Consider the following 20,688-nt stretch of genomic DNA (forward strand, 5'->3'; position numbering starts at 1 on the left):
CTACTTAATTGTCACCGAAATACAATAGATCCTGTTAAACTGAGACCAGAGAAAGAGATACTAGAACCTGAGGATCAAATATGCCTCCCACGGGATGATGCAGGACCTGTTGGGTAGGCTCAGTTGGAAGTGATGTGGGTAGTGAGACTAGGTGGACCCACGTAATAGCTGGAAAGTGTGAAGTGATAGAGAATGATGGCTCAAGTGTGTAGTTACTTTGGGAATAGTGAGGGGTGGCTGCTAGCATTCAGGTCAAATATCACATAGATGCTGAGACCGGTTTTCAGAGACATCTAGTCAAATGGGAGCAGAGTTTCAGGTACAGGACTGCCTGGCAAATCATTAAACATCCTGCCCAGTCTGAATATGTGAATACATCCTCATTCCCAAGGTGAATAGGCCATTCCTTTGATGTTTCTTGTACAATCACTAGATCATGACATTCCTGAAGACAGTTTCTCTACTTTTTCATCTTGATGTTTGTACTCTTGACACCTGCATGTCTTTAGCCATTTGCCAGAATATTGTTATCCGTTTACTTATTTTGTGGAGGTTTTCCATTAGTTCTTCTAATTGTGCTAGCTGTATAATACATTTCACTATACCATTCTATCATTTGTTTTTCAAGATATGTTGTTTGCTGATATCTATTTGACTTAATATGTACAATGTGATCTTGATTCCTTATCAACTTATGTTTAGCAATGGAGGGGGGCCTTGGAATTACTTCAGGTGAGGAGATAAATCAGTATATTTAAAAATATGTCCAATTCTGGAATTGGACAGGTTCAGATTCTCATTGTGTCACTTTTGGTGGTTGACTTCAGGCAACTAATAACTTCAAATTTTCATCATCTGTGAAAACAAAGATAAAAATAGGATTGAATAAGATCAGATGTTTAGAAGAGCCAAGCATAAAATAACACACTCAGGAAATTTCTGTTTACATTTTTTGCATATCTCTGGGTCTGTGTACATGAACTTAATTTATATTTATACAATGCTATATTTTTTTACAACATGCTTTTGAATTGTCATTTGTGTCCTTTGCACAGCCCTGTGAGATAACAAGGGAAACTAGTTTTATTAACAGCTTCAGATAAATAAACTGAGACTAAGTTATTGCCTATGATCATGCAGCTACATTGCAGAATCAGGACTTGAAGTCAGTCCCTTTAATCCATGCCCAGTGCCCTTTGCACCGGGTTCATCTATTTTTATCTACTGTCTCTCAAATATTCACTATGTGTCTGATTATTTCAGTGGTAACCAATCACTATAATAAATGTCAGTTGGACCCACCCACTTCCATGCTGGTGCCTTTAGATAAAATGTGAGTGCCTAATTCTGATTATTTTTATTGCCCGGGTACTACGTATCAGGCACTTTGTTTTTTTACTCATGAATTTCCTGAAAGGTCTTTCTTGTGTTTTCTGATGGATAATAGATTATCTAAGTTACAAAATTATAGATAATAGCTCCTTTTATCACCCACTCTAAGTCTCAGATTTGCTTTACTATAGAAATGATCTATTTTGCAATCTGATAATAAGAGTTACTCCATTTCTTCTAATTGACAGATGAATAATCATATGAATTGCAACTCTCTGGTGAGGTTGCTAGTGTGGTGTTATGAACCCATTAAAATGACTACACTTCTAGATATTGGGTCCTTTGTTTTGTTCTGCCAAATAAGTCAGAACCAGTACCACCAATGACTGTATTGCTTTAATCTTACTATACCTACGTTGATAGTTTTTAAAATATGCTGTTCTTTCACTTTTAACTAATTGTTATGTGATTATTAAATTTTAGAAAAGTAGAAATTTAGTGTTTTTTTTTTTTACTTAAACCCTCAATTATTTAACTTTTACCTACATAAACCAATTGATAGATGTGTGCATGGTGGTTTCCACAATATTACTTCAGTACTCCATAAGTCTGTGTAGCCTCGCACTTACTAATTAGCTTAAAATTAACCTTCATCATGTCTCAATTTATTTTTCTCAAGAAGAGGAAGACTTGCCTGCCTGGTTCTTCTTGTTATCCCTGGAGCCTAACAGCACAATGACTGTGTAAAATATAAACTAGGCACTGAATGTTTGTGGAGCCTGACTTTCAATTCTGTTTTCATTGTACATCCGTACAAAATTCCACTGATAGGTCAAAGCCAAAGTTTTTTCATCATATTAGAATAACTAGTTTTCAGTTTTTTAGTCAGCTTTTTGATGAATAGATGACACAGAGGTCCCAAAAAATACTTTTATATTCCAAATGCTGAAATTAAATGAACTAATCATGAAGCCATTCAAGGTGGTACCTCTGTCATGTAAAGCGAGGCGTGTTGACAATACTAAAAATACATTTCAAAGTGGTGCATGAAAAATGATTTATATAAGGGAAAAAATTAACATTTTTGCCTTATTAGAATGTCTTTTCCCTGACTCTGCCCTGTTTTTCATAAAAAGCCCTCAAAAGTGTCACCTTGATTTTGACTCTTTTTGCTGAGAAATGAACTTTTTCAGCTGTGTTACATTACCAGAAATGAGAATATCAAACAGTAACGGGAGCTGTTCAGTAGTGGAAGTATAATTATCATATTAGCATCATAAATCATTTGCTTCTCAGTACTACGGTAGGTCATGAGAGCAACAGCTGCAGCTTTGTTCTACCTAGATGGTGTTTCAGTAAAGCCACTTCTGTTTTTATTCACTCAAATTTACAGTTTCTCCTTTGTGTTGACATTAAGCAGTGAATCTATTAGTTTCCATTACCAGCGGAATAACTAAAACTATAAATAGTTCTATATTTTCTCTCACAAATCCTCTCAAGCTGCATAGATGCCTTTAATTTGATAAAACATCTGGGTAATACATCTTGTTTCTGCTCTGTCTTTTGGCAAACGCATACTTTCTTAAGCCTATCCTTAAAAAAAAAAAAAAAAAGATATCCCTCCCACAGTGTGTTCCTTTATCTCTCCCCACACTTGTGCTCTATCCTGTCTTTTGACCCCAGATTCCTAATAGTTAAATTGGGCATCTTAATTGTAAAAGATGCAAAAATTAGATCACTGCATCAGATTTATAAAACTCGTTTTTAAAAATATCTGCAGTATTCCATTTCAGTGACTTGCTGGTTCTGCCAAAAAAAAAAACAAAAACAAAACAACAACAACAAAACAACAAACAACAAAAAAAACCTAGCATATCATAAATACCACATACATAATTTTTTAAATATCTAAATATTATAAAAAGTTTAGGTCTTTTCTTCCTAATGTAAACCAAGCTGCAGAACACCAATTTAAAACACAATATCATAGCTACTAGTATAAACACATTTTAGGAAGTTCTAGAAGCGGCCTTCAGGAATGTAATAATTATCTTGGACAACTGTTGTTCTGATGTTGGAATAAACCAGTTTAACAGCCGTTGTTCTGATGTTGGAATAAACCAGTTTATTACGTTACAATTCCCTAAGTGCAACAGGCTGCACAGTAACTACCACGGTCCGTCCTCCTAGTGTTCTCAGAGGCAAGCCCAGTAATTTTGGCTTTGGTTGCAGTTCTTCAGGCTTTGGCTTACCTTGTTTCTTTTTCTTTTTCTTTTTCTTTTTAATAAATTAATTTTTATTGGTGTTCAATTTACCAACATACAGAATAACACCCAGTGCTCATCCCGTCAAGTGTCCCCCTCAGTGCCCGTCACCCATTCACCCCCACCCCCCGCCCTCCTCCCCCTCCACCACCCCTAGTTCGTTTCCCAGAGTTAGGAGTCTTTATGTTCTGTGTCCCTTTCTGATATTTCCCACACATTGTTTCTGCTTTGGTTCACATTTTAGGGGTCCTGTGATGAACTCAAGTTAGAATCACTTGTTTGTGTTGTCATTGCTACTGGCATTTCCTTTCAGTTTATAGGTGTACAGTAATCTGAATTTCATGAACGGGATTCTGAGTAAATATAAAATCTAATCTGGATTTTGGGATGTTTCTTAGTGATGTACCAAACCTAAGAATTTGGGAGTTGAATTGTTGGCTGACATTTTGGTTTTGTTAAACAGTCACTTTAGAGATCTTTTAATCAATCTCTCCCAATAAGCTTTATTTTGGGCCACTAAAGGGAATTTTTTCTGGATTGATAGGGACTCAGCCTTTTTCTTCACAAAAGCCTCTAATGGATTATTTTTAAAAACTAGAATGCATTTTAAAAAGGCACTACAAAGCCAAGATAGCATCACACTTCATAAAATTAAAAGTAATGTCTTAACACAATTTAATGCTCATTCCATATTCAGTCTTCCTATTTTTGATAAATATGTCCTTTACAGCTGGTTGGTCCAAGTTAGAATGCAGATGAGTACCATATGCTGCTAATGGTTGTTGTGATATTGTGATTTATAATAAGAAATATATGTTTGATTTTCCTCAGTTCCTGGCACTTCAGAGCTCCTACAATTCTAGTGACTTCCTAAGTGTTGAGATAGATAAAAAGTGCCGTTTGTTATGTTGTTGAGGCGACTTTTGGAAAGCCCCTAGGTGACCACAGGATGGGGGCTGGTTGAAAGGGGAACCCATCAGGAGTTTAGGGGGTTGAACCTCAGTCCTACCCTCTGACTTCCAAGGCAGTGGGTTGACAGTTGATTCAATCAATCATGCCTAAGTAATGAAACCTAACTAAAACCCCAGAGGACAGGGTTTGGAGAGCTTCAGGTTGGTTTGCAGTGTGTCTCTTCATGAAGAGAGGGCATCGAAGCCTTATGCCTCTTCTCATATACCTTGCCCTTGCATTTCTTCTTCTGGCTGTTCATCTGTATCCTTTTTAAGACCCTTTCTAATAAATCAGTAAATGTGAGTAAATGTTTCTCTGAGTTCTGTGAGCCACTCTAGCAAATTAATTGAACCCAAGAAGAGGGTGGTGAGAATCTTTGATATAAAGCCAGTCAGTCCGAAGCGCAGGTGACAACCTGGACTTGCTAGGGGCTGTCTTGTGGGACTAAGCCCTTAACCTGTGGTCTGATGCTATCTTCAGGTAGATAGTGTCAGAATTCAGTTAATTGTTTGGTGGTATGGGGAAAAAAAAAACACATTGGAGATAGGTTCCTTAGGCTCTTTAAATCTCTGTCTGCCTTTTTCGTGTCATTGATGTATTGAAGAGGCTAGACCTGTTGATAAATTAGAACATTTATTTAAATTTATTTAAATGTTTACTTAAACATTTAAATATCTAAGCATATTTAAGTTCATTTAATTAAGAACATTTTCCTACGCAGTCCAAATTACATTGTTACACTTACCAGTATTAATAATTTCTTACTATAATCCAACACTTAATCAATATTCCATTTTCCCCAATTTGTTTTTAAGTCTTCAACATCTGGTTTAAGCCAGGATCCAGTCTAGAAGCATACACTGCAGATGGTTGTTTTCCCTTTATCTTTTGATCTGGAACATGCTTTTATTCATATCAGGAACTTGTTGATATGGTGACACTGGTGTCTTGCAGAAAAACCCAGCTTCTGGATTTGGTTCCTTTATCCCTCCCACACTGTGTTATTAAGTACAGTGACCACTAGGCACATGTGGCTATTGAGCTGCAGAAATGTGGCTAGTCGAAATTGAGATGTGTTGTGAGTATAACATCACATTGGCTTTCTAAGACTTAGTATTAAAAAAAGTAAACTAGGGGATCCCTGGGTGGCGCAGCGGTTTAGCGCCTGCCTTTGGCCCAGGGCGTGATCCTGGAGACTCCGGATCGAATCCCACATTGGGCTTCCGGTGCATGGAGCCTGCTTCTCCCTCTGCCTATGTCTCTGCCTCTCTCTCTCTCTCTCTCTCTCTCTCTCTCTCTCTCTCTGTGACTATCATAAATAAAAAATTTTTAAAAAATTAAATAAAAAAGTAAACTATTTAATAATTTTTTATATTGAATACCTGTTCAAATGATAATCTGAGTATATCAAGTTAAATGAATCATATTACTCAAATTAATTTTACCTATTTTTTCATTTTCAAAATGTACCTAGTAGAAAATTGTATTTGGCTTCCAGTATATTTCTATCAGATAGTGCTATTCAACAGATTTTAAAACAGAAAATTGCTACCCCAAGATGACTCCACATCAGTTCTCTGAGATGTAGTTGAAGAAAGAACATTAGTAGGCTAAAATGTTACTTAGCTAGAGTTTTATAACGTTTAGTTGCTGTGTCCTTCCGTGTAGAAGCTAAATGATTTTCCATAGTAGATCTAGCCTAGAGCATTTTAAGACTGAGTATCATAAAAGCATGGCATTGTCCAATAGATGAAATAGCTGCCAAAGATTTTGAGTGTCCCTGATAGCTGAAAGTGTTAAATAATGTAAACCTGGAGGTGTGCCACAAATGCTAAATACAGTTGTTAAAACAGTGTTTAAAGGCAAAAAAGTATATGAGCCAATAAATTCATGATTTTTTTGTTTATTTTTAGTGTTGGACAACCTCGAACAGACAACTGTCTCCAATTTTGGACCACTGGAAAGTCAGCCTGATTTCCGAACCCCAGAGTTTGTAAGTACTGCCACTCTTATCTTAAATTTGTCTTGGTTAGCCTAGAGAGTTCTCACAAAATGGAGAAAAAAGATTTTTAATGAAATCTTGCCTTCAGTGCTTCTAAATCTGGCCCAGTTCTCAGTGGCAGGGCTGAGTATTTAAAGCTCTGGTTCTCTGGGGAACAGGTTACCGAACTACAGTGTCTTGGTGTCATGATCTGTAGTCTTATTCTTCGTACTGCTGTGTACTAGCAAATGGGAACTCTTTCTGCAGTAAAGTAGCATTGTTATTTCCAAAACTCCTCCTTTATTCAACGGTAGCCTTGCTAACAGTTTCTGCTATGAGTGACTCTGGAAACCAGTCTTTACTGAGCACATATGGGTACGTTGATCAGTCTGATTCCCATTTCATTCTGGAGCCTTCAGTCATACAACCTAGATAGATGGATCTTGTAGGGCTAGGCATATTTTGTTGGCTGTACCTACCAAGAGGGGAACTAAATGCTCTCACTAAATTAGACTCATTAAAGATTAGCCATGGTTCTCACCCTCAAGGAATTAAAAATCTTATTAGATGCTACTGTGATTTTATTAATGCCTTGTTTAAAGAAAATTAAGCACATAGGATGCCATGCGCAGAATGTCCTTACTAAATAGATTTTCTCTTAGGCTCATTTGAAGAGGGGGGTGGGAAGAAGTGTTCTCTGACTCATGTACCATAGTATTACACCAGATGTGTAGGAAAAGCACGCCAGGATCCACTTAGACTTACTTACATTTGCCATTTGCCCTTGCTGCAAATAGCTTGTCTACCACTTTAGCAAGGCAAAAGTCTTTTTTTTTTTTTTTTTGGTTTATTTTTGAAGTGTGATATACAGCTGCCACACCAATAATTGGCAGAGCACAATTGTATTATTGATAAAGACCAAAAAAAAAATTAAAAAAAGGAACTCATTATGTGCTTTTCCTTTTCTTTATGGTTTACTTACTCAATTCAGCCAAGAGTAAGGAAACTAGGCAGTGCTCTGGACTGAAAAGGGATCGCACATAAAACTATATCCACAATGCCATTTTATTTCACAATGTGGGCCTCCTGTGGTGTACTAGCAGATTGCCTACTGTGAAAATCACTTGGATATAATAGAAAGACATAGTATTCAATGACTTCCCTGTTATATTCAATGAGATTTTCAGTGAAGGAAAATTGTGAATGCTCACCAATGTATCCTGTACCTTAAAGTAGCAGAGCAGTTTTATGGTTTTTCTAACTTCTATAGTTAGAGCCCCAAAGCAGACTTGATACAGATATTTCACATTTGAATATGAAATTGATACAGGCTCGTGGAGCTGGCCCTTTTTTTGTTTTATTTTCTAAATGCTCCTCGTCGATACTCCTTAAGCACTATATCTAATCTAAAGAGAGCTGTGTGCAATCAAGTGTTGATGTGCTTGCTGAACACCCGTATAGTTTACATTGATTAGTTATGTGAAAATAAAAGTATTTTCCTCAAGAACAGATTTTTCGTGTATTAGGATGTTTGAGGTTGGCATGCCTTAGGTCTTTGCAACAGATAGTCTACACTGGGAATGTCATTCTACCTTCGGTGTTAAAACCTCCTGACCACCTCATTATCCTTTTTTCAAGGGGTGAAGACTGGTGAGTCTAAGTTGGAATGACAAGGAGAACTTGAGGATCACAGAATATACTTATGTTTGAAAGATTTCTCTTAACAATGGGTCTGAGAATGCTCAAACTGAAAGGAGATTTTTTTAGGCTAAATCTCCATATTTTTCTTTCTCACTGTCACGCCTCAAGAATCTCTAGAGTCAAGGTGCCTGGGTGGCTCAGTTGGTTAAACATCTGCCTTCAGCTCAGGTCGTGATCTCAGGGTCCTGGGATCGAACTCTGTGTTGTGCTCCCTGCTCAGCGGGGAGTCTGCTTCTCCCTGTCCTCCCTGCTTGTGTTCTCTCTCACTATCTCTGTATCTCTGTCACTCTCTGTCTCTCAAGTAAATAAGTAAAATCTTTGGAAAAAAAACAAAAAAACCCAAAACATTAGTTTATGCTGTGTAGTTGTGCCACATGCACCTTAAAATTCAATAACTTCCACTATATGGCTGTGTAAGAAAATGCTTAAAAAGAAATATCTGAAATCTTTTCTTAAGATAACCTTATATTAGTGGAGCTAAAGTTGTTAAGCATGGTTTCCTTATATGTGTGGTTGATATAAGATTTCTATAGCCAACAATTATCTTTCCCCAATTGCGTGTTCATACCATTTTTAGGAAGGAGTATGTGATTTTCTTGTGCTTTTCAGATTTTAGATTTTCACACATCTGATGCTCATTGCATGCCACGTCGTCGGGTACCACGAAAACATTTGTGTTTTCTCCCCACATCACCATGGCCCCACATGTACCACGGGTACATACATCGTCGGGTACCACGAAAACATTTGTGTTTTCTCCCCACATCACCATGGCCCCTGCACTTCAGTTCCCAGCACACATCTATTTCCCAAACTGCAGTCTCCCTGGTAAACAAACAGGTGCATAAGGTGCCTTGAGAACAGCATACTCAAGGGAACCAGGCACACTGTGAAAGGGAAGCCTGTTTTGTAGGCAGAAAGTGGCAGTGGCAGTGAAAACGGGTGGCTCCAGTGTGTAGGCAGGTGGATCGAGCTGATGCCAGGACAAAGCCAGGTAAGTTGATCCAAACCGAAAATTTAAATCAGAAACAGGGTGTGCAACACCTAGGAGCAGAGGGAGCCTGGCACAAAACAACACTGAAAACAGAGAGAAGGTGGAGAAGAATAAGAGGAGCAGAATCATTGGCCAGGTGCCGCTGCCATTTGCCAAGGTGAACTGAAATAAAGCAAGGTGTAGACCGTGTTTTTCAGGCCTTCTTCTCAAATAGTTCAGACTTTAAGAGGATCAAGAGCTAGTCTTTTTATACAGCAGAGTGTATTGATATAGTTTGGCCAACAGGGAGAACAAAATGCTTATTAGTTTGTTTCCTTAGGATTTTTGTTTTTCTTTCATTTGAAACAAGGCCTGAGCGAGTAGTGTTGGCTGAGTAGCCTCGGTTACCAGCATGGTAAGCATGTGGAAGGTTCCTTCACAGCTCAGGTGTGTGTAATGTGACTCGGCAGGCAGAGCCGGTACTGCTGTAGGGTCTGCAGAAATCCCAGGTAAATAAACACCGTTCCGAAGCTCCTGTGTGCCTTGTTCTTGGGCCCACGCCACATCTCCTTCTCCTGCTCCCTGCGGAGTTGCCCACCGATGACTTGTCCCCTGCACACCCGTGCTGCTCCTCCCCACCTTCTACTCCGCTTCACAGACCCAGAGTGAGTTTTGCCAGACTCTCCAAAATATTAAGGGGGAACAGACCGTGGACATGAGGTGCCTGTGTTCTTGCTTGTGAGGAGCTGAGGACATGTGGAAACTGGGCATAGCCCCACTTGGAGGCAGGGTGGATGTGTGGGTGGGGCTCATGGTGAAAGGGGCCTGGCCAAATGCTGATTTTACAGAGAATAACTGGGGGATCTCATTGTGGTAGGAAAGCACCTCAATCCCAGTTAGCCTTTTTTTTTTTTGTCTAAGCACAGTGAAAATCTATTCATAATCTTCTTTATTAACTTAATATTTTATCCTGCACCTTGTCCTACACTGTTGTTTTTCCAGCCGTATTGAGATATAATTGACATGCAGCACTGTGTAGGATTAAGGTGTACAGCTCCGTGCTATTTTTTTTCTTTAACATTATTGTTATCTTCCCTAACTTCTGTTCCCTTGTGTTGGTGAGCTATAATTAATCACATTGTAATTTTCAAAGCAATTAATTCAAGGGGGATCTAGTCAAGGAAACAGTGACACAGCCAGATGCTCTGGAGCCCTGTGATTGGTGGCCATCATTTAGGAACAGGGGCTCTGAAAATAGACTAGGTTCATAATGATCAGTATCAGACTCTGGAGAGGGATTTGGCCAAAGGGAGACTGGGTACTGAATATCAGAGAGCCGGATAACCTTGTAGAGTGCGGACTTTAAAGCAGAGGCTGCAGAATGAGGCAATTGATGAGAACCAAGGGTGGGGAGCCACCAGCATGGTAATGGAGCAGATCAGGGTTTTTCTGCAACATGGTAGCATGCAGATGTAGGGCAACCCAGGCTTCCTTGGTGCTCTCACTCTCAGGTCTGCTTAAGAGCAAAGGTGATCTGATGGGGTTAGTTCAGGGGTTCATCAGTCATTGCTGGCCCAGAAGACCCCAGGTTCATTCCAAGCCCTAAGAAGTGGAAAAAAGTAGGGGAAAAGTTGATTAATGATCAAGGCTCTTTCTAGAAACCCTGACTCTTTTGGTACTGACCCAGGAGCGTGAGCCTGAATGGGCCTGAATGCCTTGAGTACACAAGGAGAGGAATCCTGATGGATCAATGGTGAATCTGCTTGTAGCTAGCTGGATGGGAACCAGGCTGCTGTCAACACAAAAAGACATGAGAGGAAAGGAAAAGCTAAACATTTACATTTTGTGATCTAAGTCTCTCTAGTAATATTCCCCTTTCTATCCCTTCCAGAACTTGAGTTTTAAGTCTAACTCTCCTGGCTTTTAGAGGCAGGAAGATTCTTACCGCCTCTTGTTTCATGCCAATGGATGCTGTTTTCCTTGGTTTAGCTTCTGCCAAATTTGCAGTAAATAATAAGAGTTTAGGCTCACAAAAGAGTATTAGGATTATAATAGGATAAACCAAGGAAGATGATGAGAAATCTCAGGATTTAGAAAGACTAAGCTAAAACATAGACTCAGGAAGATGAGGATCAAAATAGAGCAAAAATGTGTCCCCTTTATTCCACGCTTGTGGTTACGCAGAAAGGAGGAGGCCTGAAGAGTCATTATCCTGTTTGGGATTTTGTGTAACTGGCTCCCTTTCTGAGGGGGAAGTAATACTTTACACAAAATACTGTTGGTTTCCTGAAATTCTTATTTGGTTGTCTTTAACATGATGAAAGTATATGTGATTCCCCATGATCTACTATTTGAGGCACTAATAGTGAACAATAGAAAAAATATCCCTATACTTGTAGAGCTTACATTTTGGTGGGGGACACATTAAGGCCAAAATAAGATACATAACACGGCACAATATGGTAAGTCCTTTAGAGAAGAGTAAAGTAAGGATTATATATGTGTGTTGGGGGTGTCGGGGATGGTTAGGGTTTCAATAGAGTGGTCAGGGCATATCGCAGAAAGAGGGTGTTCAGAACATGACAAGTGAAAAGATCTGAAAGCAGGGGTGCTACAGCAGACTATTTGGAAATCTAGATGAAGGGCATTCCAGGCAGAAGGAATAGCAGAGACAAAGGTCTTGAGGTAGGAGTTTGAGATATATTTGAGGAAGTGGAAGGAGGCCAACATGACAAGCAGAATGAAATGAGGTGAATATAGTAGATAGTGGGGACTTCATAGGCCATTGTAAACGCTTTGGTTTTACCCTGAATGAGCTGGGACATCATTGAAGAGTAAGCCTTTGGAGGATAAACTGGGGGGTTTTGAGCAGAGGAATGACTTGACCTGCCCCACCCTGTGTTTTAGCAAAATCACTTTGGCTGTGTTCAGGACAGAGGAATAAAAGCAGAAGCAGGAAGCACTATTGGACTTTTCAGGAACCCAGGTGAAAGGTGGTGGTGGCTTGGTCCTGAGTGTTAATTGTGGTGTTGGTGAGACATACTCAAATCCTCAGTATGTTTTGAAGGTAGAGCCAATATGATTTGTTGACAGATCAGACGTGAGGTGTGCGAGAAAGAGCAGTCAAAGATGACTCCGGGATCCCTGGGTGGCGCAGCGGTTTGGTGCCTGCCTTTGGCCCAGGGCGCGATCCTGGAGACCCGGGATCGAGTCCCACATCGGGCTCCCGGTGCATGGAGCCTGCTTCTCCCTCTGCCTGTGTCTCTGCCTCTCTCTCTCTCTGTGACTATCATAAATAAATTTAAAAAAAAAAAACAAAACAAACAAAAAAAAAAAACAAAGATGACTCCAAGGTTTTTGACCTGGGGGACTGTGGAAGGAGCAGTTTGAGGGGAGGATACGTGAAGGCACATAAACATTCTGTTTACAACATGTGAAATTTGAGACATCCAAGCAGAGATGTCAACATACAGTAAAATATATGGGTCTGGAGTTAAAGAGAGGGGTCAAGCCAGAGATGTGGGGGTTGTCAGCACACAGGTGGTGTTTAAATCTCGGGCACTGACTGCAAACAGCAAGGGGGGAGATAAAGACACCCTGGACTGAGCCATGGGGACTCCAGTGCTCACAAGTCAGGGACCTGAGCAAGAATCCACAGAGGAGGCTGAGAGAGAGGAGCAGTGAGATTGCAGGAAAATGAGGAGAATCCTGGAAGCCAAATGAAGGAAGATATAAAGTTGGAGGGAGTGACCGAATCTGCTCATGAGGATGGGAAATTGGATTTAGCAGTGTGGAAGAGACCTTGGCAAGAGAAGTCTCAGCTGAATGGTGAAATACAAAATAAAGCGGATTGAACACAATACGAGAGAAAAGGAATTGGATACGCAGCATTTAGATAACACTTTTAATTTTTTTTCTGAACATGAATGCAGAACGAGAGGTTATTATATATTAGGATGAAAGGAGATTTTCGATTTAGTTAGTGGGAAGATGGCAGGAATTGCCCCTACCCTGGCCAGGTGAGGTTGTAGCATGGGCGGTGGGCGGAGCTCGTCCTGTCATGCTGCTTCTGTGTGGCCTTCAGTCCAGGCTCTACACCACCTGCCTTCCTGGAGCCTGGCCGGGATTATCCTTGTCTTCTGCAGTAAGAGTTATGGCAACATGCTAGTGTCGGATGGTGTCATCCAGAGAGGCTTGAGTTCTACCAGGAGATGATGGCCAACCTGCCCCTCTGCAGCCAACCCAGCCCATACAAGATACTGATCATCAGGGCTGGGGAGGGGGATGTCCTGCAGGAGGTGGTGAAGCATTCCTGCATGAAGTCTGCCTGTGATCCAGTGTGAGACTGACAAGGACGTCATCCAGGTCTCTAAGAAGTTCCTGCCAGGCATGGCTGTGGACGGCTGCAGCTGCAAGCTGACCCTACACGTGGGTGATGGTTTTGAGTTCATGGAACAGAGCCAGGATGCCTTTGCTGTTATCATCACTGACTCCTCAGATCCCAGGGGCCCTACCAGGAGTCTCTTTGAAGAGCCCTATTATCAGCTCATGAAGGTGGCTCTCAAGGGATGATGTGAGCTGAGCCCACATACTGTAGCCCATGCTGCCCAGGACCTCTAACCAGGGAGCCTCTGGGACACTTGGGTGTGACAAGCCTAGGACAAGACCCCCTGCCCCAGTGGCATGCCCACCAAGCAAGTGTTATAGGCCCTAGAATACTGCCTGGCATGCCCTGCTAGGCAAACTGTCTCAATGTGGTGTTCAGTCTCCAATACCAGCTGTGTACAGGGGGCCAAAAAAAAAAAGGCAGAAGTTTCTAAGGTGGTAGAAATTAATCCAGTAGGGAGAAAAATTCTGATGATGCAGGAGTGAGAAGGAAGGATTTCTGGAATGACATCCTTGAGAAGGCGAGAAAGGGATGGAATCTGGTCCATAAGTGGAGAGGTTGGATACCCCCCACAGCTGTAGAGACAGTTTATTCTTGGAAGTAGGGAAACCAGTGTATTGGGACCCAAGTTCAGTAGTTTTGCTAGCAGGAGCTTGTTGCAGTTTTTTCTTGATTGCTTCTTGTTTACCAGTTAAGTGAGAAGCAAGATTAGTTAAGTTAATTAGTTAAGTTAATTAGTTAAGATTGAGGAAGGAAGAAGAGATAAAGAGACCTAAGGAGAGAGGAGAAGGTATGAGACAGTCATCTGGGAGCCAGCACTCTGGGAAATGTCCTGGCAATGCTAAGAGCCCGCTTGAGGTTTATGGTCATGGCGGGTGTGTGCTTTTCCCATTCAAGTCCAGTTTGGGGGAGCAGGTGTACAGTAGGCAACAAGTTTGATTTAACCAATTTGGGGATTTCTGTAAGTTACTGCAGTGAAGTAAGACAAGGCTAAGAGAGGTTCAGGACATTTGTAAGAGAGTAGAGGACCAGGGATATGAGCAGGATGAGGCGATAGGATCAGGAGAGTTAGACCTGAGTGGGGCTTCATAATTCTTGCAGTTGGGGTACTGGCAAGAGTAAACTGGAAAAATAGGAAGTGGTAGTTGGAGAATCAGGATCTTTTTAACTAAGGGAGGAAATACAGTACAGACAAGGTCTAGGATATGAGCATTGGAAGGAGAGGCTGGGGCAGGGTAGAGTTGCGAGGACAGGGTGTTGGAAGGTGGGGAGGTAGTTATGTCAGGAGAAAGTCTTTGAGACCTTAACAGCGAGGCAGGACTTAAATCTCTAAGGAAGGAGGGGTAGTGACTCAGGGTTCGGTAGATGGCTGTCAAAGACATGACCAGAGAGGTAGAAGAGAAATCTGAAGGATGGCAGGATAGAAGCTAAGAAGCAGATGACGTGGTGAGTAGTTTTGGGTGCTGCGTAGGGGCTCAGCAGCACTGACATTGTGGGCTGGATTTCTCTGTGTTGTGGGAGATGCCCTGTGCATTGTAGGCTGTTCAGCAGCATCCCTGGCCTCTACCTGGGAGGTGCAGAGGTCCCTCTCTCCAGCTGTGATAACCAAATATGCCCAGACATTGTTAAATGTCTCCTCATTTAAGAACCAGGGAGTTAAATGAATACCGAGAAAGCCTTAGGATCGGGACACTGATGTCCTTATATAGAGCTGCTTCTAGGGAGTGCTGGGGATGCCACTGTAACCCAGTCTGGAGTGGATTGTGGAATAAGCAGGAGAAAAAAATAGGAGGAGATCTTGACCTCTCTTTCCATGGGTTTGACTGTCAAGGGCTGGAGGATGAGAGAGCAGTGAGTGGAAGAGACTGAGAACCAGAAATGACATCCTGTCGGGTGGAGCTCTGAACAGACTTAAATATCGTTGAGAAGAATCTGTGTGAGGGGAACAGAGAGAGAGAAGAGTGGCTTTGAAATGGGCGTGGAGTGGTGTGTAGATGTGAAGGAGTCAACGTTAGATGGGAGGAGCAGCAGGTGGATGCTACTGGCTTATGGATTTGCTGGAGAGAAGCAGAGGGAGTTCTCATCCAGCAGCTTCCATTTTCAGCTACTGAGAGTGAAGAGAACAGAGTGCTGAGGCCTGGGGGGGGAGGGGAGCGGGGAGGAGGAGGAAGAGGAGGAGTTGGCACTTCGAAGCTGTTGTGGAGAGCTAGAGGCCAAGCTGGCTTGGAAAACCAAGGAAAAGTACTAGGATGTCTGGGCAGTGGTGAGGGCCTGAATGGGGCTGATGAGTCTGAATTTACAACACCAACCTTCCCTGCTGTAGTTTCTCCAGTATCCCTCAGACACCAAGAAAGCAGATCATAGGCTCCCCCCCCCCCCCGAATTGGGGCTTTGCCAGCTGGTCATGATGGAAAGTGCAAAATATTGGCAAGAGTGCTCCCTAAATAATGAGCTTGGGAAATGTAACCTTATAAAAGCTCTAATCTGCAGATTGGGAGAAAAAGTCCTGGGGCACTGAGGTCATTGTGAAATGAGGAGGAGATGGTAGTTGTGCTCAGAAAGGGAGATTTCTGATAAGTGATTTTGGAAAGAGAACTTTTCAAGTGATGACAAGGTCCAGGGTGGGACCATGGAAGTTAGTGCATAAAAGGGAGAACATCGCTGGTGTCCAGTTACTAAGGGACCAAGGTGGCGCAGTCATATCTGTGGATGCAGATGTCCTTCTGGATGAGGGAAAACTTGAAATGGGGAGGGAAATGTGAGCCAGGGGTCAGATTTTCCGTGGACCAGGAGCAACAACTGGCAGGTAGGAGATGATACAGGCTTTAGGAAATTCTGGGGTTTACTCTACTTGCATGGACCTAAATGCAAGCTGCTTTTACCCCCAAAAACACTGGGGCCTGAAGTTCTGAAAGTGACCTATAGAATAAGGTAAATGTCAACCTTATTTCCTTGCCCTGAGTGTGGAAGGTATGAAAGAATAATCAGAGCCAGCTGCCCGTAGGTCTGCATAGTTTTGTTTGCAGGCTTTGTTTCCAAGTGATTGGTCAAGTTTTATTTCAAAGTGGCTTCTCGAATCAGTTTTAATCATCATCGCCCCCTCCCCCCAGAAATCCAGACTTCATTTTGGTTATTTCTGGCTTAACTGACCCTGAGGCAAATGAATTGGTGCTGCGGCTATTGAGGGAGGTTATGGTTTATTTTATGGGCAGCCCAGAGTCTTTCTGGCTAATCTCAGAAACCGAACCCAAGTCCCAAGATCTGCCTCAAGATCCCAAGATCTTCAGGACCTGGAAGACTGGGAATAAGGCAGGATCCTTTTGCTCAAGCATTTCTTTACTTGGATTTGTACTTTTGAGTCTCCTACAAGGAAATAGGATGGCTTTGCTTTGTGGCTTTTGGCACTAAGCTCACCAAACTAAAAGAGAAAAAGAAACTCACCCAAAAAAGGAAACCAAACAAAGGAACGTGGATTTGGCAAAAGAACTCTCAAAAGGAAAAATGAGACCAAAGATGGGCTAGTAAAAACTGCTGAGTTGACCCATTTGCTGTGGTAGGAATTTGCATGGCATTTCAACTTTGAAAGCATTTCGTGCATTCAGGAGCAAAAGGTAAGGGAGTGTGTACTTTGCCTGAATATGGAGGGAAAGGGACCTACACATTTGCTTTACGTGACTGATTCAGGAGCTACATTTGTGGATTTGTTAGGATTGGAGGGGTAGGAGCAAAAATAGGCAGTCCAGCACGTGAAGTCTCAGTCAGAGATTTCTTTCTGAGTCACTTCTTCGGAATGCAGAATGTATTTTCCCAGAGAAACAGTCATAAATGGTAATGGGACTTCTGAGCCCAGCCAGGCCAGCCCAGCTTAGGCCAGTTTAACTCAGAGAGTTAAGAAAATGATCACATTCCATACTAATAATCCTCCGGAACACTCCAATCTTATTTTTTCCATTATTACTAAAATTTTAGAATAAAAGTAAAGTCCAGAGTGAGTATGCGAGTGGAAGCTTATGGAAAAAATTCTTAGCCTGATGAGCAAGAGGAGGATTGATTTTGATTTATGTTAGATTTTGAAGCAGTGATCTAAAACTTGAGAAAGACAATTTAATGGTTTGAGAAAAACAGGATAAAGAGCTTATCAGCTTCTATATTTCTTTTGACTTTTCTGTTAATGAAGGTGAACTTTATTTAAAAAAATTTTTTTTTATTTTGATTGAAAAGTTTCAAACCCTGGAAAGGAGCTGTAGAAGCCTATGCTGCATGAAACTATTGTAGAAAGAAATATCATTATCCCAAGTGAGTTTAAATTTCTTAGCTAGAAGGATTATGTATCAACCAGGGTATTAAAAGAACATGTGGATTTGCTCATGGTAATGTGGAGGTGATATGGGGGCCGAGACAAGTACCAGAATAGAAGGACAAATGTGACAGTTTTCCAGAAGGGATGGGTTAGGGTGGAAGTTGGACATAGACTACATTCTGATAAATGGAGATATTGGCACTGGAGTATTAATCTCCAGGAATATTACAGAATGAAATTTTTAAGCAGATGCTTTGTGAATGTTAGAAAAAAGGAAAGGTCATCAGGAGCCAATGTGAATTCAGTAAAAATAAGTCATGTCAAACTAACTGAGCACATTACCTTTTTGTTTTTTTTTTTTTTTTAAACGGGGTGATTATGATAGAACAAGGAAAAGCCACATTTTTGTGTTTTTTTTAATTGAAGTATTGTTGTATGTTTTGATTTTAGCAAATGATGTGAAAAAATTGCATTTAAATACAGAATGAAGAAATGTGGACCTAGTGAGGATATACTTATCTGGGCAATTGATCTTACCAAGACTGTGGAACAATGGCTAGAAATCAATTTCTAGAGGAGACAAAAATCAATGTGAATTAAAGTAAGCGCCTGCTCCCTAATTCACAAATATCCGCTGCCTAAGTACAGATTGTAAGAGCTGAGGCTAATGACTGATCATGTGGAAATGCTAGGTATTTGCCTAATTAAATTTAGTATGAATCAAGCATGTAACAATAATGTCAAAAACTTAATGCAAGTCTAGGTTGCATTCATGCCTGTGTGTCCAGAACAAAGAAAGTACTAGGCTTCTCCCGTTCAGTATCAGTAAAGCCACCTACCGTGCTGGGTGCTCCATTTAAAGGTGGGGAGGGGGCATGTTGATTAGAGAATATCAACTTAGTAGTGGATCCTGACACTTAGGCAAGAATATGACACCAAATTAAAATATTTGATGATAGTAATTGGTGGATGGAGTTGCAAAATGCAATATTAAGACCCATTATAGAAGGTGTGTATGTGTGTGTGTGTGTGTGTGTGTGTGCGCGCGCGTGTGTATACAGGCAGACATTTCATTTCAGTAGAAAGCCTTCTCATAATTAAAGTACCTTAATTCCTTGGAGGGGTTCAAATCTAGACAGACTGGATAACTATCTAGGTAGATGATATATGCTTGAACCAGGATGTGTCAATGGGGATGAGAAGGAAGGGCATACATGTTTTATGTGTAGCAGAACTTGGTAGCCCAAGATAAGCAGGAAATGAGAGAAAGACAGGATGTTTCTGGGAATATACCACCCTGGTAAGTTGTCTGTGGCTCACTGATGAATCTGAGTTGCTTTTGTTTTATTTTTTCCCTCCTTTTAACTTATTGTCATCATCAGCCAAATGTCCTCCTAATAGCGATGTTCATTCCACTGCTTTTATTCCCCTGTTTTCAGAAAGCCTTGACTGAAATGCCTTGTGAATTCTTGCCCCACAAAGTATCCCATTTGAAATTCAGTGAGCTATCCATTATCTGGGGAAATGTCACAATTAATTTGACAAAAACAGGCATGAGGAAAGCAGGGAGCCCTGGGCATTCTGAATAAAGATGTGATATCAGTATTTACCATGGAACTCATTTGATTATAAGTCATCTAGAAGCATGCCACAATAATGGCCAGAAAGACTCACAGAAGCAAAAGAATTAAGTTAAAGTTGAGAGTCTGCTGGTAAATAACCTGACTGTGCCATGACCTAAAAAACAGCACTAATGGAAGAAGTTGTAATAAAAATTTAAAGGGAAACACAGAACTTGGCAGAAACGTATACACAGAAGGAATTCACAAGATTCCTGGAAAATTGAAAAGGGAGGACCTGTGGGATTTCAACTATAGTCGCCGCCCACACCCCCCCCCCAATATTTTGAATTTGTAATTAATTTGGCAGGCTTAAGGGCTTTGGAAAGATGATTTAAAATCCCTTTATTTCTGAAGTCCTACTAGTTAACCCTAGCTTTCCTTATTTTGACAAATAATAATGAAAAGTGCACATTTACTATAAGCTCCAAATGTATTCCTTAAGTCTGTCTCTGTTTTTTTAAGAAAACAAAAAAACAAAAAACAGCTATAAGATGTGCTTTTACCCAGAAAACTCTAATGGCTCCTTCAAAAGGAACATGCATTTATAGTTCCTTCTCCCAAGTCACTTTTTGAAATGTAGATTAATATGACCTGACAGATTATAATAACCACCAAAGAGCATTTTCATTAATTATAATGAGCAAACCAATAATATAGATCTTTACAATGTTAGTATGAATTAGAACATATCAAGTCAAGACCATACTTGTAGCTGGAGTAAAATTTGACTGCTATGTCCAAATCCCTTAAAATAAAGACACAGAAGGAAAATTTTGACGGATCATTTAGCGATACTGTCATCATCAGCATTTCATGGATTTTCGGTAGTTGTTAAGCGTTTTTAAAAAGTAAATATACTGCTTTGTGAAATAAGAAGGTTAAAGAAGAGCAAGGTGAATAAGAGGAGGTACTTCTGAGACTTTGAAAAATGTTTTTACTTAAAATTTTTTTTTCTTTTTTGTAAAAGGAAGTCATTCTAAAAGTCCCTCCGAGATGCTGAACATAAGGTGGAGTTCCAGGGAAGTGGAAGCCCTCTGTCACTGTGCAGTTCTGCTCTCAGTCCCTTGTGGGCAGGTGCTTTTTCTTTTAGGACCTCAGTCTCATGTAAAAAGGCAGAAAAATCAGCAGATTTCCTCACTGGGGTGTTGTTCAGTGACTGCACACTGATTGAATAGCA

General features: G+C 40.8%; 1 protein-coding gene across 4 annotated transcripts in view; it reads left to right on the forward strand.

Moving 5' to 3' along the window:
* Positions 1–20,688, forward strand: part of ANO6 (anoctamin 6) — a 190,544-nt gene that overhangs the window by 70,880 nt on the left and 98,976 nt on the right. For all 4 annotated transcript variants that reach the window (XM_055318558.1, XM_055318560.1, XM_055318559.1 and 1 more), the window contains one exon: positions 6,461–6,540. In XM_055318558.1, the coding sequence (XP_055174533.1) occupies positions 6,461–6,540 (80 nt within the window). The remainder of the gene's footprint in view (positions 1–6,460; positions 6,541–20,688) is intronic.

This window comes from Nyctereutes procyonoides, unplaced genomic scaffold (genome assembly GCF_905146905.1).
Source record: "Nyctereutes procyonoides isolate TBG_1078 unplaced genomic scaffold, NYPRO_anot_genome, whole genome shotgun sequence".
NCBI classification, from domain to species: Eukaryota; Metazoa; Chordata; class Mammalia; order Carnivora; family Canidae; genus Nyctereutes; species Nyctereutes procyonoides.